Source organism: Lacerta agilis, chromosome 13 (genome assembly GCF_009819535.1).
Source record: "Lacerta agilis isolate rLacAgi1 chromosome 13, rLacAgi1.pri, whole genome shotgun sequence".
In the NCBI taxonomy this organism is placed as follows: Eukaryota; Metazoa; Chordata; class Lepidosauria; order Squamata; family Lacertidae; genus Lacerta; species Lacerta agilis.
Window position 1 is genome coordinate 17,960,737 of NC_046324.1, and position 24,363 is coordinate 17,985,099.

General features: G+C 44.9%; 1 protein-coding gene across 2 annotated transcripts in view; it reads left to right on the top strand.

The window, feature by feature from the left end:
• Window positions 1-24,363, top strand: part of NTRK3 (neurotrophic receptor tyrosine kinase 3) — a 387,266-nt gene that overhangs the window by 341,389 nt on the left and 21,514 nt on the right. The window contains exon 16 of one of the 2 annotated variants that reach the window (XM_033167046.1): window positions 8,198-8,272. The exons of the other annotated variant lie outside the window; for it this stretch is intronic. Coding sequence (XP_033022937.1) covers window positions 8,198-8,272 — 75 coding nt within the window. The remainder of the gene's footprint in view (window positions 1-8,197; window positions 8,273-24,363) is intronic. 2 annotated transcript variants of the gene reach the window in all.

Below are 24,363 nucleotides of genomic sequence, written 5' to 3' on the forward strand. Positions count from 1 at the left end.
GAATTTTTCTCAGCCCTACCTGAAAATGCTAGGGATTAAACCAAGGACCTTCTGCACGGAAACCAGGTGTTCCACCATTGAGCTATGGACCTTTGTATACCAGTTAAGAGAGGGGATTTCCAAAAGTAACACTAGGATTATGCCTTTGGGGCATTTCGCACAACTTGAGAAGCAATGGTGGCCACTCTGAAAATCCCAGTGCAGATCTCTCCAACATGGGATGGGAGAAGAAAAATTCAGTTCAGTTCAGTTCCCATTCAAAGGAAAACCTACCCAATCTGCACTTGCTGAAATCTGCACTTATTTGCAGTTCTCCAGCCAAGAGATATATACAAAAGTGCCTGCACTGGGGTAAAGTGTGCATAAAAATGCATATATATGTGGAAATAGCATATAAAACTGCATCGTGTTAGGGGAAATTGCATAGAAATTTTGCATTGAAAAATTGCATGCAAAGATGTGTACACTGAGAGAAATTCTTCACACAGTGCATAGTTAAACTATGAAACTTGCTTGTGCAGGAGTCAAGTGATGACCCCAAACTTAGATGGCTTTGAAAGCGGATTGGACAGATTCATGAAGGATACCTCTACCTGTGGCTATTAGCCCTAGTGGCTATGCTCTGCCTCCATGGTTGAAGGCAGAAATGCTTCTCTAAATGAGTTAATGGGAACCCACAGAAGAGTGCTCTTGTGCTCAAGTCCTGCTCGTGGTGTTGCCCTGGGCATCTGGGAGGCCACTCTGAGAATAGGGGGTCATTGGCATAACCCAGCAGAGCTCTTACTATGTTCTTACTAAAATGCTGGTGAGGACACTTAAAAAAAAAGTTAAATGATGTGGAAATGTGGAGACCTGAACTGGAGATATGAGAAACAAAGTGAAATTGACTGATGCCACCATCTCTACTCCCAGTAGAAGCCCATGTTTGGCGAGGCTCCAGGCCCTGCAGTTCCCTCAGAAGTAAACACACAGACACGAATATGTTGGGTTAATGGGATGAATTAGGCCACAACTTTATTGGTTACAAATGTGAGCGGTTTGGCTTCGGCAATTGCGTGAAGCAAGACTATATCCTGACTCCGACCTGTCTGCAGGAGTCCCATAAGGGTCAACCACTGATAAGGGGAGCCCTATGTTGTACATCAATTGAGGCCCCCCCCAGGGTCACCGGTGGGGTTGTGGCATGGCCCTAGCCCATGCCCAGGCCTCAGACAGGAACCACACCCCTGGATCCCTTTAACAGGATACCCTTAACATGGAGGGGCAGGCCGGAGGCAACAACCGCCCCTCCCATGACAAGGCTTACCCAATGCCTAACCTTACAAATTTGTGATGATTGCTATTAGGGAGGCAACAACCAAATGGCTGGTGCCAGTTTGCCAAGTGGAAAAATTCCTACCCGGCCCTGATAATCAGGCGACCAACATTAGTCATAGTAAGGCCATAGTCAAGCAACGCAATAAAAGGGGTGGGTCGGGCTGGGAGATCCAACAGAGGAGACGAATGGAGGCTGTGCTCCCCAGCCGTGCTGCGATTTAAACACCACCTGGCCACGTCCCCGGCTAACCCGATTGGTCAGCCGGGGGTGTGACGCAGCGGCTGGGTGTTCTAGTGATGTGGGCAGCACTCCTCCAAAAAGGGGAGCTGTTCTGTAGTAGCTTTGGTAAGTTTCTAGTGAGCTTTTTCCTTTCTCACTCTGGCTGTTCTCTCTTCTCCCTCATTTACACCTAACAGAAAAAAGCCCCACAAACTGTTAATGACTCCCGCCCTCCCTTCCTTTTTGAAACTTGAAGAGCCCTTCATAGCAAAGCATTGTGAGTGCAGAGGAATTAATGGGACAATTAGGCTGTGTTACACTGCATCGCATTATCTCGGAATGGTAATTATCCTAATTTCTCTGTCCCCTCCCCCCTTCCCTGCAGCACCTGATCCTCAGACTCCCTTTCCCCACTTCATTCTCTCCGCCCCTTCAGCTCTCCACCTGTGTGGCTGATACTTTCGGGTGTGCTTGCTGTTCATTTTATTATCAGTAATGAGAGTAACGCTGACAAAGGAACTCCTGTCAGGTCGATGGGAAGCTCTTGGCTGGGAGTGCCAATGAATTGGAGCTTGCAGGTGGCGGGGACTAAGCATGGCTCACAGAAGCAAAAGTTGCGATGCTGAGAGCTGCTTAGGGCAAGGATGGCCTTGTGGGAGCCTTGTATGGCCACTTTATTTACCGGTAGCTATGCTTTCAATTTGTGTTTTCATCCTCTCTTTTTATATATCCAGCAACAAGGACAGGGGGCTCTGGGGAAAAATAGGTGATAGGGGCTAATGAAGTAGCGGGATGAAAGGAAAGCTAATATAGTCAGATTGACCATTGTTGTTGATAATAATAATAATAATAATAATAATAATAATAATAATACATTATTTGTACCCTGCCCATCTGACTGGGTTGCCCCAGCCACTCTGTGTGGCTTCCAACATATATAAAAATATAATAAAACATTAAACATTAAAAAGCAGCCCTAAACAAAGTTGCCTTCAGATGTCTTCTAAAGGTTATATAGTTACTCTTCTCCTGATGGGAGGGTGCTCCATGGGGGGGGGCACCACTACTGAAAAGGCCCTCTGCCCCAGCCACTCTGGGCAGCATCCAATGGATAATAAAACATCAAACATTAAAAACTTCCTTCTACATGGCTGCCTTCAGATGTTTTCTAAAAGTTGTATCATTCTTTATCTCCTTGACATCTGACAGGAGGGTGTTCCACAGGGTGGGTGCCACCACCAAGAAGGCCCTTTGCCTGGTTCCCTGTAACTTCACTTCTTGCAGTGAGGGAACCACCAGAAGGCCCTCGCAGCGGGACCTCAGTGTCCGGGCAGAACAATGGGGATGGAGACACTTCTTCATAAGACTTTGTAGATCACTGGTTTTCAAATGGTGGGTTGGATCTTACTGCCAGATCCATGGTCTGATCAAAAATGGGTCACAATAGCACCACCACCACCACCACCACCACCATACTATCGGTGGGGGGGGATATAGATTTGTACAATGGCATTATGAAAACTGTTGAGACAGGCAGGGAGGTAGTTGGGGAATGGGGTGGAGAGAGAGAATATATGGTCACTCGCATTCATGTATCATTGGAAAGGTGGATCAAACCTAGCCAAGCATCTTGTTGTTCAGAGAGAAACTCCAAAAGCATTTTAAAAGTATGGTTTTTGTGGTGCATTTTGGGATATGTGGGGGCAAACACACACATCTTAGCTTGTTGGGTGTGCTGGAAGCTCTTTAATTGTGACAAACTTGAAGGCTTTTCTTCATATGAAGGGGCATTCTGCAAGACATAGAGAAGAAGAGCGGCCCAAATTTACATATAAATATCCTCCTTAACTTTTGTAATTAAGATATTTGCATGGAAAGAGTTGTCTTTTTGGAGGGGAGCGGGAATTCTCCTGGCTAGTATGTGGTCAGAATATTTGCTCTTGGAATTTTCATTTCAAAGTGGGGGGTGGGGGAGGAGAGAGAGAGAGAGCATAAAATAAAATATGCTATGAATGGAAAACTGCATGATCCTATGCACGTCTGCGCAGAAGTCATATTGAAGCCAGTGGGACTGACTTCCACATAAGTATGCAAAAGACTGTAGCTGTTGTTACTTTCTCTGTCTTAATCGCTAAGATCAAGATCAGAGGATTAAACCAGAGGATGTTCAGTAAAGCTCAGAGCAGGGCTGGCCCAAGACATTTTGGCACCTGAGGCAGCCCCCTGCCAGGGAAGAAGGGGTGAGTGACAATCTGCATCAAGAACAAGGGGATCATAAAGACCTACATCAGGAACAAGGGTGGGAGAAGATCAGTGGTGCCTCTGTCCTGTTCACCAAGGTGCTGCTGTATTGGGGGGGGGGGCACTGCTGAGGCAGAAGCAGATCCAGCTTCCAAGGAGTGTACCATAGCTGTTGCTGCTGCTGCTGCTGCTGCTATTTAGTCATTTAGTCATGTCCGATTCTTTGTGACCCCATGGACCAGCTGTGGATTATGCATTTCTTGGAGGCCAGATCTGCTGCCATTGTGGTTCCTGCCACCTGAGGCAGTCTCTTCAGCTTGCTGCATAGGTGTGCCAACCTTGGTTCAGAGGAAGACCCAGGAGGCAGGACAGAGAGAATGAGATAATAATTCAAGCTAGATACACATCCAAACTCGGATAGACCTTGTTGCTTGAAGAAAGTGCCACGAAGACAGAAAGTTCTCTTCCCTATCCAGGAAGAAGCAGTGGCCAGCCTGGGTGGAGTCGGTCTGAAAGGTTCTTTGGTGAGAAGCTGCGGTGACAGGGCTTGTCACCACATGGGATAGTTTCTGCATTGCTTTGCTTTGGATACCGAGTGAAGGGGCCAAGAATCTCAAAATTTGCAGATGACATTTGGAGAGACGGTCACACATGAGCATTCCTCCCTCCCACCCATCAGTTTTCCTGCAGTCATTACTAAAAAAGGGGGGAAGCTTTTTAGAGTTTAGGATTGGCTTGCAAAATGAAGCACATTATTTCTGTTTCACAGAGGGAGGGGACAAGTCAGTTCAATGGTCCAGACAACCACGCTCTCTTTCAGGATACAGATTCAACTCCCTCCCAAACTTTCTCATTTTCTCCTGTTCTATCACACAACGTTCCAGGGCTACGGTCCATGCTCAGGGCCATAATTCATTGGCAGAGCATCTGTCTTGCATTCAGAAGTCACAAGTTCAAGCCCCAGCATCTCCAGTTAAGACTGGGATAGAGCCCTGGACTAAAACCCTGGAGAGTAACTGCCAGCCAGTGTAAGCAACACTGAGCTACATGGACCAAAGATCTGATTCAGTATAAAGCAGCCCCCAATGTTCCTATGCTTAGTCTATAGCTGATTCCTTGGTTGGAAGGTTTGCCCCTTTGTTGTTGTTGTTCAGTTGTGTCCGACTCTTCATGACCCCATGGACCAGAGCACACCAGGCACCCCTATCCTCCACTGCCTCCCGCAGTTTGGTCAAACTCATGCTAGTCGCTTCAAGAACACTGTCCGACCATCTCATCCTCTGTCGTCCCCTTCTCCTTGTGCCCTCCATCTTTCCCAACACCAGGGTCTTTTCTAGGGAGTCTTCTCTTCTCATGAGGTGGCCAAAGTACTGGAGCCTCAACTTCAGGATCTGTCCTTCCACTGAGCACTCAGGTTTGCCCCTTTAGGGTCATTAAAAAAAACAAAAACTACCACCAACCTTGGATTTGCTAATATCTCCTTGTTTCTCTGAGACTCTAATACTTTGCGCTGTGTTCACTATTAGAGGGAGTAATGGTGGCTAGAGTATATCCCTGGGTCCTTTCATGTGCATCATATAAAGCTCAAAGACCTTTATGTGCCCACACCCCATATTGTGCTGATAAGTGTCAATGGATATGCTGGTATATGATAATGATAACCTTCTTCTTCTTAAACACCCATTCATTTCTGTGAGTCTTGCATGGTGGATGTCTGACCGTAGTCTTTAATAAAATAATTGTTGTGATTAGGCTCTCACACAGAGAGTGTTAACATTGGTGGGCAATGGTGCACAAAATTGCATATGCATTGGAACAGGAGTTTTTGGAAGGGCAGCTCCTTGAATGTCTAAGGGAACAACAACAACAAAAGAATTTTCCTTCCTAATTCAAGAACATAAAAAGCAGCCCCTTTCAATGCACAACATCTGGCTGTGAATAGTTTGCAATGAGCTGGGCAAACAAATTCACCATGAGACCTCTGGGATGTCCTAAAGAGGCCCATTTGCACAGCTATTGACATGTTTCTCCTCCACCATTGTACCATCATCTGTATCTGTCAGCAGTTTGGACTTCAGCAGAAACCTAGATTAGTAAACTATCTTGGAATGCTATTAGACTAAGATCCAGCTTGTAGACTTCCCATTGGCATCCGGTTGGCCAATGTGAGAATAGGATGGTGGCCTAGAAGGGCCACTGATTTACAGCGGGCTCTTATGTTCTTATATGGAGGGTGTGTGCTCAGGCACCCTGAGCTGAAGACCCTTCAGGTTTAGATTCAGATATGGCAGTCTCCTTATGTGGATAGTGTCATTATACAGTTTAGTCCCTAGGGGGCACTGGACTTTAGTTGTATCTAGATGGGAGTTAAAAATGTGCTGTTGCTGCTCTGATCTTGATTAAGAGATAGGATAACATTTTTGTTCAGCTTCCTGAGATGGGCCACAGGAGTTTTCCAGTCCTTTGCCAGCACCTTTAGGGATTTAGGGCTTTGCGAGCAGTGCACTCTCACTGGGCGCCGACCTAAGGGGGTGCCTTCTCAAAGCCAAGTAAGTGAGGTGCTTGGCTTTGGGAAGGAAGTGCGAGGCTCTGACAGGGTCCTAGAGTCTTTCCTTCTCCTTCCCAAAGCCTAGTTAGCACTTTCCCAGCTTTGGGGAGGAAAAAGGCAGAGTATAGGACCCTGCCAGAGCCTCATGCCTCCTTCCCAAAGCCAAGTGCCTCCTTACCCGCAAATTTGGGGGCAAATTTTGGCCTCACACAAGTTGCAATAGAATCCTAAGAGTTGGAAGGTCCCCAAGGGTCATCTAGTCCAACCCCCTGCAATGCAGGAATCTCAACTAAAGCATCCATGACAGATAGCCGTCCAACCCCTACTTGAAAACCTCCAGTGAAGGAGAGACAGCAACCTCTCAAGGGAGTCTGTTCCACTGTCAAACAGCTCTTACTATCAGAAAGGTCTTCCTGATGTTTAGTTGGAATCTCCTTTCTGGCACCTTGAAGCCATTGATTCAAGTCCCATCCTGAGAGGAGGCCTACAAAAGGGCTACTTGTTGCTGGGAGCAACCTGAGATATGGTGGAAGCTGGCCTGTGAAGCAACAGAGCTGAACTAAAGCCATCCTTGCAGCGGACCAGATCCAATAAGTAGCTTAGGTCCTAACCGAATTATTCCACCAAAAACAGGTTGCTCCAAATCCCTTCTAATTCTTCCCAGCAATAACTTAAGCTTTGTAACGTTTTGCTAGAATCTCACAGCAGCCAAAAAAAATTGTTTTTCTCCTCTTTCTCTTCCCCTGACCATACAAGGAAAATAGATGAGATCATTGGGTTCTGTATAGTCAGAAGCAATGGCAGTTTCTTTATATTTACTCAAAGAGGGTTGTAAATCAACAATGGGGTGCCGTCTCTCTAAGTTATTTGCAGAGGAACAGGGGGAGAGAGAGATCAGTCTTTAATCCCAGTATGTTATATGAGATTAGCACTGTTCTTTATTATATTTGTGGTCCCCCCCTTCTGAATCTTGATTGCTTTTTTTTTTGCTTAGAGTTTGTTTGTGCACAATGCCCCATTGTTGGCTGTGGGATTCTCATATCAGAGAGTTTGTAACTTCTGAATCCAGGGGAGTTTTTTAAAAAACACAGCAATAATATCATTTCCTTCCCTCTCAACTAGAGCCTCCAACCATCACTGAACTCTGCATATCAGCCTTTGCCAATCTGGTGCCCTCCAGAAGCTTTGGACTACAACTCCCATCATCCCCAGCCAGGATGCTATGCTTGCTGGGGATGATGGGAATTGTAGTCCAAAACTTATGGAAGACTCCAGGTTGGTGAAGACTGCATTGTAACGATATATGGATGCAGTTGTCACTATTCACTGCTTGTGAGTGTCCCCTAGCACCAGTGCTTGGCATCCTTGGGCAGCTGCTTGGGGACCCACAGCTAGGGCTGGGCAATATCTGGGTTTCAACATTGTGATGGAGCTATGTCTGGCTTCATGGTTTTTCCTGCATCGTGATTCTTTTTCTGGCGCCTGCAGAGTTAACAGGGGCTGCAGGAATTGAGAGCGGCATTGGGTAGCTTCATGGTTTTTCCCACAACCCACATTGTGATTTTTGCATAGCACATACACATACACACACCCACACCATGATTCACAATATATTGCCAGGCCAAAAATTATGAAACCGATATCACCATAGGCAACAACCTGTTGAAAAGCCTGAAATATACATTAAACTGTTGGAATGTTGCAGCCGGTGAAAAGACATATGATGCAGTTAAAGACACACCCTTTCCCTTCTTGTCCCCTACTTCATTCCTTCACATATCCCCCCCCCCCCGCCCGCCCTCCCTCCCTGCTTTCCTTCTCTCTTTTCCCCCAACCCTCCTTTCCCTTTGTCTCCAACCATTCGCTGTCAGGAAGTGCCGCATCCGAAGGGCTATTTCAGGACAACGTGGCAGCAGCAGAGACTAGCAGCAATGGCAGCTACAACAGTGAGTGGATCTCGACTCCAGTGGGGGGGGCAGTTGCTTGATTGAGAACCTGGTCACTGGGGCGGGGCAGGATAACCATGCTATAGATAACCCATGCTGCAGATTAGGTGCTTGGGCAGACTGTAATTTGCTCCTATATATAAAAAAATATGTCAGCAACATTCGCACTATACATTTAAAGCACTATGATGTGACGTTAAGCAGTCATGGCTTTCCCCAAAGAATTCTGGGAGCTGTAGTTTGTTAAGGGTGCTGAGAGTTGATAGGAGAGCCCCTATTCCCCTCCTACAGCTACAGTTCTCAGAGTGGTTCAACAATCAATCCCTCTTTGCACAGAAAGCTGGGGGGGTCATAGGGTGTTAAATCTAGGTGCTTTAAATGTATGGTGTGAATGGATGTGGCCTCCATCTCCTCTCAGTCATCGCCTATGTCTCGTTACTCAAACTAAAGGGCTCCAGCCAATTATCTAGATGCTGATATTTCAAATCTATTCCTCATCTTGGTGGCTCCCCTCCATAGGAGCGAACTCCTAGGGGCCAAGGGTTTTTTGCCCCCCATAAAATATTTGAGGGGGCCAGGCCTCCTCATTCCTTGATGAGCATCGCCATTCAAATGGTGTGTCATATGATCAAGTATGCAGTGCAGGGCTTACCTTCCCCACAATATTTTATTCAATTCCCCCCCCCACTCCCCTCTGTGCCCCTTTCCTGCCGCCTTCCTAATTCCTTGGAACCACATCCTTTTACAATGCTCCCTTCTTTGAACTGGGCTGCTGCCTTCTCAAGACCCCCCAGCTCCTGGTTATCCAGCTCCACCCCACCCCCACCCCCGCTGCTTCTGCTCCTTCCCTCCTTGGCGCATCAACCCAACCTGCCATTTCTCTGAGATGAGAGCCGCTCAATCGTTCTGTGCCTTGGGGGGGGGAATTATCCCCCCTCCCAAAAGAGGACAAAAGATCTGCATAAAATTTGCATGTTCCGATTCCTATGTATAGATGCAAATTTAGAAGCTATTACTATAATTTAAAAAGAAGTGCCATAGATATCAGCATAATGAGAAGACTGTCATCAGGGAACCTGTTGAATCTGCTGTCTGAGATGCTGTTGACAGGCATCTTCAAGGCCTTCTCTACTCACCTTTCTGAAGATGCTTTAGCTTTAACCCAGGCTTTGGACTGAGCAGCTCTTCACCCAGAGGACTTGTCAGGGATTGCCCGGCTCCTTGCAAGGAGAGGGAGAGAGGAGGCACTACTCGGGAGGAGAGCCGGGGCAAGGGTTTTCCTTGGGAGGAGCAAGGGGAGAGAGGGACAAGAGGACTACTCGAGAGGAGGGGCTGGTTGGAGGTCCTGCTCGAGAGGAGGACTGGGAGAGCAGCTCTTCGCAAGAGGGGGGCTCACTACGTTACAGGGAACCCCAGCCGCTTCTGTCACTTCTGTCGACAGACTCCTCCTCTTCTTCTAGCCTTTCGCCTGAGCTCTCTCCAAGGGAGGGGGAGCTGCCAAGGCTTGGAGACTCTGGGCAAAGACCCAGCACCTCCAGCCAGAGAGGATCTGGGGAAGAACTGCCGCTTCCGGCGCCAGCACAGCATCGGGGGGGGGGGGTCAGGGGGCACCGCAGACATCGTTTTAGGGTGCCGAGACTTTGGTGTTGGGCGACAAACAGGAGAGGGGCACTTCTGGGTTCTGCAAGCGACTGAGCAGTCATGTTTTGAACTAGCTCTACACTGTATATAGTAATGCACAATAAATAGTCTTAGAGACTGAAGGCTCTGTCGTTACTCATGAGCAACACTTGGGAAGATCCTGACAGGACTCTTTCAAGCAGAGGAATATTCTCTCTGTAATGTAGCACAACTGGTCACCCTGTTATATGGCCCACCTTTCTCTGACATTGACTCAGCTGCTCTAATTGCTGCCAGGAGTTTCATCATCATCCCTTGGATGAAGGACCACATAGCTCAGTGGCTGATCACATGCAGGAAGCCCCAGCTTCAGTACTCAGCATCTCCTATTGCAGATATTATTATTATCATTGCACAGTTTGAAGCAACTGGATGCATGAGAACTGACTCCTTTTGGAATGAATCATTGCCCACACTCATGAAAATGTTCTTTTTTTTTTTTTACAAGGCCTTGGGTTGATTTGATTGACATCCTATGTCATCTTTAAATGTGGTGGGTGGTTTTTTTTGGGGGGGGGGCTTATTGGCTTGTTGCTTTTATTTTGATCATGTATGTTGTGGTTTTATATTTTGATTTTATTCTGTGAACCTCCCTGAAATAATAATAATAGTAATAATAATAATATTCAAAGTTTTACTTCCAGAACTCTTCAAAACAAAACATAAACATAAAATGATACATCCAAAAATATCCATATAATATGTTGTGTTGTCCAGCACATGCTCACCATCTTAGAAATAAAATAACTTCAGCAATCAAAAAACGATGTCTCTCTCCCCCATTCCAGCCTGCCTTCTATGTAGCTCTTTTTGCAGAGCCATTGTCAAGTCCTTTTTCTCTCTGTCATGTTCAGAGAAAGGCTAACAGCCACCACCCTTTCAAGATGGTGAATTTGCAACTCAATAGCCTCATCACATGATCAAAGGTTAAATTCAGTTTACAGCTAGAGAACAATCAACAGGTAATCATTAACCCATTGAGGAGCTTAGAGTCCTGTGGGGGAAAAACCCAATGTTAGCAATACACATTTGTTTTCCATTTTAAACCTTCATTAATATACCGGAATTTTAATTTCAGCATCAATTAAACCAATTATACTTACCATCTCCTTCCCCCACACTTTAAAGGCTCGGTTAACAGATGATGAGGAAATCTCTGCCTGAGATCCTAGAATTTTCAGTGTGGACAGCATTGAACAAAGTGCACAAATTGTTTGATGTGGTAAAATGCAGCTTCCTTCACCCCTACCCTGTGCAGGCTGGTTCCTTTGGATGAATGGGGCACTGCCCCACCAAACTCAGTCTGCCCTCAGTCACTCACCTCCCTTCTTACTTAACAACCATCCCAGCCGGTGCCTCTGGGTGTCAATTTCCTCCTCAGTCTCAGGCTGCATTCACATGGCAGTTTATTCTATTTCTCTCATGTTTCCCTAACTGTTAATTTCCTTATTATATTTGATCTTGCACATGATGTAAAAGCCACTTCTGGGAAACTTGATTCTGGAGAAAATCTGTTTGCAGCCCTTTTACCTCGAAAATTGTGTGAGTAAGGTTACGAACATTTACAGGTGGGTAGCCATGTTGGTCTGCCGTAGTCAAAACAAAATAGAAAATTCTTTCCAGTAGCACCTTAGAGACCAACTGAGTTTGTTCTTGGTATGAGCTTTCGTGTGCATGCACACTTCTTCAGATACACTGAAACAGAAGTCACCAGATCCTTAAATATAGTGAGGGAGTGGGGTGGGGTATTACTCAGAAGGGTGGTGGGAATGGGTGATCAGCTGATAGGTGTGGAAAACCTGTTGACGACTCTTAACGGCTGCAATTAATCTAGCAGGGAAAGGCAAGGGGTGAGATGGCTAAAGATAGCTTTATCTGAAGAAGTGTGCATGCACACGAAAGCTCATACCAAGAACAAACTCAGTTGGTCTCTAAGGTGCTACTGGAAAGAATTTCCTATTTTGTTTCAAAGATTGCTTTGTTATGTATAATGAGATAAGAATCCAATGTCTTTGTTCAGACCAGGTTTCTCCATGGTTTTAAGTTTGGTGATTAGTTGCAATTCAGCCACTTCTCTTTCCAGTCTATTTCTGAAATTTCTTTGTATTAAGACAGCTACTTTGAGATCTTTTATAGAATGTCCTGGGAGATTGAAGTGTTCTCCTACTGGTTTCTCTGTCTTGTGATTCCTGATATCAGATTTATGTCCATTTATCCTTTAGCGTAGGGTTTGGCCCTATATTGGACAAACAGGCCAAACCCTACACCAAAGGACATTTTTTCAATTGATTTTGCTGACCAGCAATTGTGCCTCGGTTGTTGAATGTTTTGGAAGTCAAAACAGTCTTCCGGAATGGATTACATTCGACAACAGAAGGTTCCACTGTATATCAGCCAAAAAGCCAGAGTTCCATATTGCAACAGGTACTGCAGTGTGAAAGGAGCATTAGAAACTGAGACAGAAATTGCTAGCATTATAATCAGGAAAACTAATGCAATACTCCTCACGTGTGAATCTGCCTAGCTCAGTTGGTTAGTTAGAGCATGGTGCTGATAACACCAAGGTTGCAGGTTCAATTCCCATATGGAACAGCTACATATTCCTGCATTGCAGGGAGTTGGACTAGATCATGGGTAGGCAACCTAAGGCCCGGGGGCCAGATGAGACCCAATTGCTTTCTCAATCTGGCCCACAGACGGTCCAGGAATCAGCGTGTTTTAACATGAGTAGAATGTGTCCTTTTATTTAAAATGCATCTCTGGGTTATTGTGGGGCATAGGAATTCGTTCAATCCCCCCCCCAAAAAAAAATAGTCCAGCCCACCACATGGTCTGAGGGACAGTGGACCAGCCCATGGCTGAAACAGGTTGCTGACCCCTGGACTAGATTATCCTCAGGGTCCCTTCCAACTCTACAATTATATGATATATGATATATGAATGCATCTTCAGTGTTGCCCTTTCATAATTCAATAGGGAGGAGGATGGGGACAAAACTATAGCTGATTGGCTCTGGCTGCCATTGGCTCTGGCTCCACCTATCGTTAGTCTCCCTACCAGTCCTGAAGGGCACCAGCCACTGCTGTTTCTACCCAAATCAGTCACAGTCCTGCATTTCAATTCATCATCTTTTCCAACCCAGCAAATGCACCACCTCCTGTTGCAAAAGCACAGACTGAATGTTCTCCTGGTATAAGGTCTGCTCATTTATTAATGCTCCATGCTTATATCTATCTATCTATCTATATCTATCTATATAACTATATGTGCAAAAGCACAGACTGAATGTTCTCCTGGTATAAGGTCTGCTCATTTATTAATGCTCCATGCTTATATATCTATATCTATATCTATATCTATATCTATATCTATATCTATATCTATATCTATATCTATATCTATATCTGACTGATTTCCCCGTTCTCTCTTACATTGTAACGTCATTCTAGTAGCTGTCCTTTTTCACCAAACAGCCACCTCCTAGCTGTTAGCCTTCTCCTCCTTCTCCTCCTGCTTTCGTTTTTTTAAAAGAAAACCTGATTTCCCACCCCCAGTCTATAAAATATGCTGATCAAAAAATTCCCTTAGTACATCTTGTATCATTTAATAATATAGCAATTAAATAATGTTAACACACTGGGATGATAGCAATTAAAGGAGTGAAGCTGCTACGGGGGAGGATAAGAAAGAATTCTCCATGCTGCTTTATCTAGAGGGTGAATCACGGAAACCACACAGTCATGATCTCAAACACAGACATATCAAGCTTTCAAAAGCCCACCCTTACTTGGAAGCAAATGCCGCTTCACATATGAGTAAGACTGTGACACACAGTGTACCTAAGAATCATCAAATGGGGCGCCTTACAGGGTGGTCCTAATGCAGCTTCCAAGCTCTTCCTATCTGCCCCCAGCTTAGCCACCCATTCCAGGGACAATCCTCCTTCCATTCAGAAGTGGTCTTCCACTGTGTCAGACCAGTGGTCCAGCTGGCTCAGTATTATCAAAATTGACTGACAGCAGTTTTCCATTGACTCAGGCAGAGGGCACTCCCAGAGTCCTGACCCAACCAGGAGATACTGAGGTTCTAAACTTAAGACTTCCTGCATACAAAACAGATGCACTACCTATGGCCTCTACATAACTCTTTAAATGTCAGGATCTCTGGCCTTCCTAGTTGCCACGTGTCTCTCTCTCTCTCTCTCTCTCTCTCTCTCTCTCTATATATATATATATATATACACACTGCACCAGATGCATTGCACACCTAACATACGAACCTAGAAAGCTGCCTTATTCTATCAAACCATTGGCCCATTTAGTCCAGTGTTCCCAGCTAGCTGAGGCTGTTTCCTAGTCTGGCTATCTAAGATTCCCCCCCCCCCCTTGCAACCAGAGATTGAATATGAGGCCTTTTCCTAGCAAAACATGTATTCAGTTGGATATCCCTATTATCATAGTTCTCTAATATGAAGTAAGATGCAAGCAATGGATCATAAACAGAGATTGGGTGAATATATCAATTTCAGTTTTTCTCTGTTTCTTGTTTTTCCAGCCTTCAGTTCTCTACATTTCCACACCATTTTGCATTTTTTTTTCTTTTTTTAAAAAAAGAATAGACTAATGGAAAATTAATCCACGTTCTTGTGCAAATTTCTCCTCGTGTACACATTTTTGCAAACCAATTTTCTATGATAGAATGCATTCTTTTGTTTCATTTTCACTAATGTATGCAGTGGTGTGCACACTTTAGTTATATGTATTTTTGTACACCTTACGTGGATGGAGAACTGAATTGCAATGAGGTGCAAATTTGAAAGGATAGGCGGAGCTTGAAAAGTGCAAGTGCAGCAAACTTGCCTTTAAAGGTGAACTGAATTGAATTTCTCCTCCTTCCCTGATGAGGGACCACTTCTTCCCAGAACACAACAGAGGCTTTGACAGAGGCCTTTGCTTAATGTACACCTCAGTTGCTCCCACATATGCATAGGGTTGTTGTTGTTTTTTTAAATAGAAGCACAGAATACAAAACAAGCTTGCTGCATCATAAAAAGAGACTGGATCAGGCCAGAGGCCCATGTAGACCAACTCCCTGTTCTCACAGTGGCCAACTGTGTGAAACCCGCAAGCAGGACCAAGCACAAGAGCACTTTGCCCACATTCAAATTCTCAGCCACTTCTGACAGTGGTTATACGTAGTACATAGCTATTGTGACTCTGCTCTCCACAGTTTCTCAGAGCTCTGTTGGAATTTCCTCCTTATGTGTACTTGGGGCGGACACTTTTGTTTTTCTTAAATTTCAGTTTCTGTCATTTTATTTATTTTTGTTCCAAACCTAAATTCAATTCAACCCCATAATCCTAAATCCAGCTTAGTTCCACATCAGGTATGCAACTGCAAGCTTCTTTAAGACGCCTGCATGAAAATTTGCCCACATTTTCGTGTACATACCTTTTAATATCCAATTTTTGCAAACGCTTTTGTATGTTACGTTCTTTATCGCACACCTTTTCCGTGGACGCTTTTCAATAAACTAGGGGGGGACACATTTGCTGTTGTTAGAGAAATGCTTCACAAAGTGGGTGTATTCTAGGTGGCACTGTGGTCTAAACAACTGAGCCTCTTGGGCTTGCCGATCGGAAGGTCGGCGGTTCAAATCCCTGCCACGGGGTGAGCTCCCATTGCTCTGTCCCAGCTTCTGCAACCTAGCAGTTTGTTTGTTGTTGTTGTTTTAATAAAATTTATTGGTTTTCCACACAAAACAACAAACAAAGAGCATACATTCTACATATAAAAACAAACACACCACAAAATACAAATAAAACTAATACATACCTATCACCCCACACAAAACCCAATAATACACCAATCTAATTATTATAACCTTATTTTAAATCTTACTTTGGGGACTTCCTCACGTTTTCTCTTCTGCGTTCAGTTCTAATTTACTTTAGTAACTTTGTAACTATTTTAACACTCATTCACCATTATTCTTAATCTTCAACTAACATCTCATCTTAACTCTATCATCTTATTCATAACCATTACTTCTAATATAAAAAACAAAATCTTAACTTCTTATATACTATTTTAACCTAACATTATATAGCTATCGCCTATTATATTCACTTATTTCACTTCAAATGTCCAACCTTTCACGTTGTTTCAAATAGTCTTTGAATTTCTTCCATTCTTCTTGCACCTTCTCCTCCCTCTGGTCTCGGAGTTTCGCAGTCAGTTCTGCAAGTTCCATGTAGTCAATTAACTTCATCTGCCAATCTTCTACTGTTGGGAGCTCTTCACCTTTCCAGTTTTTAGCAATCAAAATTCTAGCAGCTGTTGTGGCATACATAAAAAACACTCTGTCTTTCCTGGGTATCTCATGGTTGGTTATGCCCAACAGGAAGGCCTCTGGCTTCTTGGTAAAAGTGTTTTTCAACACTTTTTAAAGTTCATTATAAATTTTCTCCCAGAAGTCCTTAACCTTTGGGCACGTCCACCACATGTGATAGAAGGTACCTTCTACTTTTTTTGCATTTCCAACCTGCAACGTAGCAGTTTGAATGCATGCCAGTGCAAGTAGATAAATAGGTACCGCTGCATCAGGAAGGTAAACGGCATTTCTGTGCGCTCTGGCACTCATCACACTGTTCCTTTGTGCCAGAAGCTGTTTAGTCATGCTGGCCACATAACCCGGAATGCTGGCTCCCTTGACTTGAAAAGCAAGATGAGCACCACAACCCCATAGTCACCTTTGACTGGACTTAACTGTCCAGGGAGTCCTTTACTTTTTACCTTTTCACATGTAAAGTCCCCTTAAAGCACATGATTTTTTCCCAAAGAATGCTAGGAACTGTAGTTTTTTAGGGGTGCTATGAATTGTAGTTCTGTGAAGGGTGACAGTTCCCAATGTTCTGTGGGCTACGTAATGTGCTTTAAATATGCTTTAAATATGTTGTGTGTACACAGCTTTATCAGTATGCCTGTTATCATGTTAGGGTTGACTGAACCACTAATCAATGGCAGTTCTTCTCATTACCTGATTACTCAGCATTTGCTTTCATAGTGTGGCGAACTGGAATGCTGTATCATTCAGTCATTAAATAATCATATCCACTTTTTTATTCTTATTTTTAAGATAAATTGTAAAATTACGCTTTATCAAACATCCATTACTTAGCTGTCCTGTAAATCGCTACCATCAACAAGACGGTAATTTTAAAGTTGGGAGAGCATCTTGACAGTTCTATTAGTGGATATTGACAATTCCACACACATATGCCCCATGAAAAACTCAGGTATCCTAAGTTTGTATCAATACCAGATAAAGGCATCAGGGACTCTCAAGCCATTCCCCAAATACCTTCCCCCCCCCCATCCCTCCCAAAGGAACACATGAAATAACACAGCACAAAATAAGTCTTCTGGTATCTTAAAGACTAACAAATTTATTATGGCATAGGGTTTCGTAGACTCCAAATCATACACAAACCAAAAGCATTATGCCTTCCTTGATAAACAGTAATAAAATACCTCTGAGAATGTGCATGTTCATATTTTAAACTCACTTAACCCATCATTATTTTCGCTCACTTTGCACCTTGGACCACTTACCAACTCTCAGTCTAACATACCTTCCATGGCTGTTGTGAAGATATAGAAAATAGTATAGACATAGCTGCAAAAGGGGACTTAGTGCTTGTATTACAGATATCAAGTTTTGGTTCCTTTAACCTGAGCAAATGCACAGAGATTCCACGGACAATAAAACGGGATAGAAAATGCACCACAGGTAAAACAAAATTAAAAATTAAAAAAATCATTCCAGTAGCACCTTAGAGACCCTTGTTCTTGGTATGAGCTTCTTCAGATACACTGAAATCATGCCAAGAACAAACTTAGTTGGTCTCTATGGTGCTACTGGAAGGATTTTTTAATTTTTAATTTTGTTTTGACTATGGCAGACCAACACGGCTACCTACCTGTAACTGGAACTACAGGTAAAATAGAAGCTCTTTAGGACCCAGGGATTTCTACCCTGGTGTTGAAACAGCTCACCTGCCAACCATAGCCCTGTCTTTGCTCACAGTGTTTTAGCATAAACACTGCAAGGCAGGAACAATAAGGCTGGCTCGTCTGCCTGCATGTTTTGTTTATAATTTCTGTAGCAGGAGGCTGTTTACTTTTAAAAAAAGAAGGTTCAGAGTCTGCCCCCCCTGGCCCCCCTTGCAGCCATGGACCCTGGTGCAAGCACATTATTATAAATTTGGCTCAGGCTAGTATAGAGGTAACTGGGGTATTATGGTTGTGGTGGTAAATGTATATTGAGCTGAGTTAAAAATTGGATTTTTATTTTATTTTTCAAATGAGACATGGTAGATACTTGGCCTGTTAACTTGGCACTCATACATATAAAAATGAGATGCGTTTCTCGAGTAAGTGCCCGTTTGCATTCTGGAGTAGTGAATCCTGCCATCTTATGACAGCACCCAGCCTTGAAAAATGGACTGTGAAGCGTTATTTTTAAATGTCAGAAGAGCCATATAATACCCGCCTGAATGCTTTGTAACAAATTATCAGATTTTATTGGACTATAATCTGAAAATCATTGCGGTGATTGCTTTATAAGCTATAACTGCTCCAGAGGGAGCAACATGAGTGGACTTAATGTGCATGAAAATATACGGATCATCCAAATAATGAAAGGGTAGAAATGCTTGACCCATGCAGGAGGCAATTGCTGGCATAAGAGCCAGCGTAGGGTTGGGGGTGGCGTGTTGGACCTGGGTTCAAATCCTTGCTCACCCTTGAAGTTGACATGATGGTCAATGTATAATCCTCATGGTAACGAGAAAAAGGTGGTGGGGTTGGAATCTTTCTCCATCACCCTGAGATCCTTGGAGAAAAGCTAGTGAAGGTGATTAGAGTAGTAATTAGGAATTCATAAATTGGTTCCTTATATTAAAAATATGGGTATATTAGAAAGGATCAAGATCAGGACCAGATTGTAAGTGTCTGGTTAATAAATATCTGAGTGCAGGAACTACTGTAAAGAGTTCTTCCCTCTCTTTAGGTGCAGTTATTGGAACACAAATCCTGTTTGTGCTGTGCTGTGTATAGTTGTGTGGCCTGGAGAAATTCCCAGGGGTTAGATAGAGAGTCCTAGGAGACTGCATTCATATCCACGCAGTAGCAGATGGTGTGGTGAGGTGACACCTCTCATCTGATCTCCCGTTGCTTTTATTACTGCTGCTTACCAGGAAGTAGAGCGGGAGGAACAAGGCAGCGATGAGGTCAGCATGGTGCAAACACACAAGCAAAGCTAATCAAGTGCTCCTGTTACAGGTGGGTAGCCGTGTTGGTCTGCCATAGTCAAAACAAAATTGAAAATTCTTTCTAGTAGCACCTTAGAGACCAACTGAGTTAGTTGCTGGTATGAGCTTTCGTGTGCATGCACACTTCTTCAAGTGCTCCTGGTGTGTCAACTAGCTGTCAAGTGAGCCCAGGTCAATTGCAGGGCAGGGACACATGGGAGCTTTTTATTAACATAAAATAACAATCCAGCTGAGATGTTGCTGAAACTGACTACTAGCCCAACCGTTCCCCCTCTAGCCTCTCATGAAGGCTGCGTTGAGAGGGTAGGCTCCTCCTTTGAGCCTGTCTGGCCCATTGCTCAGCAATGTGCAGGACTCTTCTAGAGCAAGGTGTCAGATGGGGAGGAGAGTAAGCAGGACTGGGACTATCCTGCTGCTGTGTAGCAGAGCCAAACTCTGATTCCTATCTGTCTAAGTCTGTGCTCACACTGTGAATCTCAGCCTCTAACCCTGTCCAGGAAGACCCACCTTCTCCTGACCCCACTTGATCACTCAACCCCTCTGCTTCTAGCACCTCCCAGCTTGTCCCTTCTCCAGACTGCTCTTCCGTGTCCCACTACCATGATCCAAGATCTAAGTCGTCATCTTCTGTGTCCTCCCTGGGTGGCTCTTGGGCAGGCGGCTTCCACCACTGTTCACCACCCAGCTAGTCCCTGACAATGTGTTTGCCCTGCTTCAACTTCATCATTGTCTTGACCCCTCCCATCTCCCAAGCACTGGTGATGGAGCCAACTGGAAGTCAGGTGAGCAGTGATACCCATCATGGTTTTAACTACTCTTTCCACATGTAACTTTGGATTCTATGTGCCTCTGAAGCACTGTGTTCTGGAATTTTTTAGCTCTCTCCAAATCTACTTATCTTTCAAGGAACATTCTAGGGCAAGCTATAAGGAATGTGTTCAGTTCAGGTGGTAGCACAGGAATCTGCTGTCTAGAAGCTGCTATTTATCCATCTAACCTGGCTAGAATGTGATAATGCCTCTTGTTTGCCTGAATGAAGAGACATATAGAACCTTCTGGCTTTGGTATGGAAGAAGTGTTGAAAAGTAAAAGTCCCATTCCAACATTATGATGTCAGGTAGCACCTTGAAAGGGACTCATGATCAGTGTCAATCAGCTGATCAGTGCTGACACAAAGCCTACCTTGCCAAGAAACAGCCAAGAGGTGACTCTACACTCCTGTTCCTTTTCAGTTGCATCTTTACTGCACCACAGCTGACATCACACAGAACATCAGGTGTGGGGCAGGTGGGCATAGCTTGTGGGAGAAAACCTTGTGGGCTAAATGAGGTCCACTGACTGGACTGATTAAACCCACAGGTGGGAGATTCCCCACCTCAGCTCTTAAGGAAAGGGACATTTTTGTTGTTTTCTTTTCTACCCCCTCTCCCCTCAAGCCCGTACAAGGCTGCTTCAGCCCATCATCTGTGTTTCTTGGTTTAGTCATGATTGCAGCGGAGCCTGTTTGCTAACCGTCTGGAGATATGCTGTGCCCCTCAAAGGTTATTAAATGCCAAAGTCAGGAAGTGTCAAGCAGGTTAAGAGATTAATTGCCATGTTCATGGCTTGTGTTTGAGTTCCTGGAGGAGGCTGCAGTGGTGCAGCAGAAATACCAAGATCATTTCCCTTTCAAGTATATGCCAGATTACCCTGTACTTACAAGGTCACAGGCTACCATATAATTAGAGTTCCACGACGTGTTCGCCTCCGACAGGCTTTGGAAATCTTGCATTACTACCTGGTGTCATGTTGGTAGAGAGGCAGAAGTGCACACATTTATTTATTTGCTTTAAAATGCCCCTCATTTCCCATAGTAAATGTGGGTGAAAGTGTGAGGAGAGAGGAGAGAAAAAAGAGAGAGGTGAGAGATGACACGTAAAGATCAGATGATGAGAGCCACCAATTACGGCATTGCACAGAGGTGGGGACCCCTTTTAAAGCTGAGGGAGCTACAGTCCCTTATGAGCAATCTTCCAGGAGGTGGCCAGAGCCAGAGGCAAGAGGGAATGGAACATTGGATGCCAGTGTCACCTTTTGTCACGGGGCTGACAGGAAGATCGGGACATTCACAGGTCAGGGAAGGAGATGCGAGGCTAACATGCAGTTAGTTTCTTTATTAAGGAAAGGGAAAAATACAAGGAGGCTCATAAAGGCAACCTCCCCCCATGAAGAAGTTGCTCAAACTGGTGTGCAGCCCTTCCTTCACTTTCTAGCCCCCTGAGCCAGGACTCCTCCCTTGTAATCTGCTACGACGAGCCACAGGAGCCTCTCTTTCTGTGCCTGTCTGGCCTGTGGTTCAGAAACATGTAACATCTTTTGCGTTCTAGGAGTAAGTGGGGTTGGAGAGCTTTGGCAGAGAGGCTGTCTTGCTGGAGCTGCTGGAGTCTGGCTCCCTTCCGTTGTCTCTGTTGGAGCCTGCATTCAAACTGGAAACATCATCTCTCTGCCCTGTGCTGGGCTATCTGCTTGCTTCTGCCTCTTCATGATTTCTCAAGTTTCCTGCTTCTAGTACCTCCCTGTTTGTCCCCTTCTCTGAGGTGTGGCCAGTATCCTGAGGTGTGGCCAGTATCCCACCACCGGGATCTAGGATCTAAGTCATCTTCTTCTATGCCTTTCCTGGAAGGGCAGCTTCCACCACTCTTCCTCATCCGGCCAGTCCCTGACACCTTTGTAATGTAGGTGAGTTTCTACACACACACCTGTGTCCCTCTGTATTCTTCATCCAGATAAGCAATAGGCATTAGCAAAGTTCAAGGGCATATTCCAGCCTGGCAAAAATACTTGAGGATGCAAGGCAGGGTCAGTAGGAGATGGTTCCTTGGTGAGAGTTCCAAGGGTCTGGGGATCTGCATTCAAGTTCTGGGCAATTAACCAGGCATGCAATCCACAATGGTGCTTCAAATCTGCATTTTGCTGCTTAGAGAATAGAGAAGAGGATGTGTAGTTAAGTCGATAATGTGAATGTGATAACACAGCGCCTCTTGATTTGCCTTGCAAAAAAAACAGCATATCTGCTTTTGCAGATAAAGCAGCCCAAACTTGGCATTGCAGGAAAGTGAGGCTAGCCTCTGAAATAAAAGGAGAATTTTCACACGCCCCCTAAAGTGGCCTTGATTTAATATAGCTCAGACATCATTCTTGTTTTAGATAAGGAATTGAAAGAAACTTGGTTGGCTTTTGCAGACTGGAGTAACTTCACCCAAGTCGGCAAATGGAATGGAAGGAGATAAGGCTGTGGCTGTGGGGTTCTGACCTCAAGTCATTTAGCAGAATCTATGACTTTACAAGGATGCTGTTTGGCTCGAAATTACTCCCCTTTTATGTGGCATCCTGCTCATAACTGCCATGGCACCACTCATCCTGCCAGGCGCAGATGAAATGAGTGTCTCTCTTCTCCTCCCTGTCTCCTTCCAGCCTCCATTTGTGGCTAACCCCTAATGGAGGGGGAGAGTGCCCACAGAAAGACATCTGGGAAAGTTTAGCTGGTTAAGTCATCCAGCTGACTGGGGGCTAATGAAGTCTTACGGCAAAAGCTTTCAGTTGTATCCCACCTGGTGGGTGGTTTGAGCAAAATGCTTCCTTTGGGGGCTGGACAGCTTAGGACTTCCAATTTGCTTTTAGGAAGAGAAGGAAGTTGTGGTGCAGGGGACATCGGAGGGTGAGCTCACAAATGCTTTGTTGGCTCTTTCTCACCCTAATGGTCCTTTATGACTCAAACATCTATTGACATTTATCTTCTCCCCCCCCCCCCCTTGTACATCTTCTTTGGTTTCTCCAAAGTGACCCCCCCCATTACAGGCAATTAGCATTAGCAGACAGCTCACTCAGTGTTTTAATACAGACTACTAGCTCATTGTTGAGTTCTGTCCTAAGGCAAAACAGGAAAGTTGCACCTCATTGCATGAAAGCTGCTAGATTGCTATAATGGCATTTTGACACCAACCAGCCAGCACATACCAATCCAGCTACCGGCAGCAAGTTGTAAGGGAGGCACCTTCCCAGATTATCTATGCCAAAGCCATGGATGATTGTGTTTGAATCCTGGTCTGGTCTGCTGATCTGCCAGCTTCCCAAATGCCGCGCCAGATTGAGGGCAGTGTTGGTGGTTCCCCCTCACAGCGCACCGAGCCAAGGGGACGCACAATTGAGAAGCTCAATAATTTGGGGGTGCCAAATTTTGGGTTTGCACAGGGTGCCATGATATGAAAGATGAGCAAAGTCCATCCCTGTCAAATGCTTTCCTGTCCTGGGGTTGTTGAGTCCAAGGCATGAGGCCCTTAACAGTCTGGGACAAGGGTATCTGAAGAATACCTGGATACCTTGGAGAGCTACCACGACTCAGTATAAACCACTGGTGAGGAGCAAGGGTTCGTTGTTGTTTTTCCCCCTGTCAGTGGCTACATATCCTGAGGCTGTTGAAGGCTTCTTCTTTGGCGATCACTTGTAGCTGAGTAAGATTGTCTTCCATAAACACGGTTTTAACAATGAGCCCGTAAGTGACTGTGGAGGCCAATTCTGGATCCACACGTCCTTCCACAGTGTGGACATTGGTTTCCGGGCGGGAGTTGATCATGGTGTGGATTTGCCAAGCGTGCCTTCCTCTTAACAAATTTCTCCCTTGTGTCCTGAGTTCAAGTGTCTTCAAAGCCTACATGGTGGTGGTGAGCAGGCTCAGAGCCTGTGGTGAGTGATAGTTGGTGCCAAAGTGGAGCACCCCTTCTCTCTGTTTTCACCACCCTTCCCTCCCTCCCTCCCTCTTTTTCTGCTACCCCTGTCCCCCTGTTGTTCCTCCTCCCCTGATTCCTGCATGAAATCATTCTGCGAGCTGAGATAAAATAGGCTGAAGACCACCCATGGCCCTAATATAGACAAGATCGAGGTGGTTTGGTCAATGGCCTGATTCAGTATGAGGTAGCTTTCTATGTGGGAAGGGCCGTAGCTCTGTGCGCAGAACACTTCCCAGGTAAATGCTTTTTACTTGCCCCCATTTCTCGGGCAGATTCATTCCAATAGCTCGTTCTCTCACCTTAAGAGTCA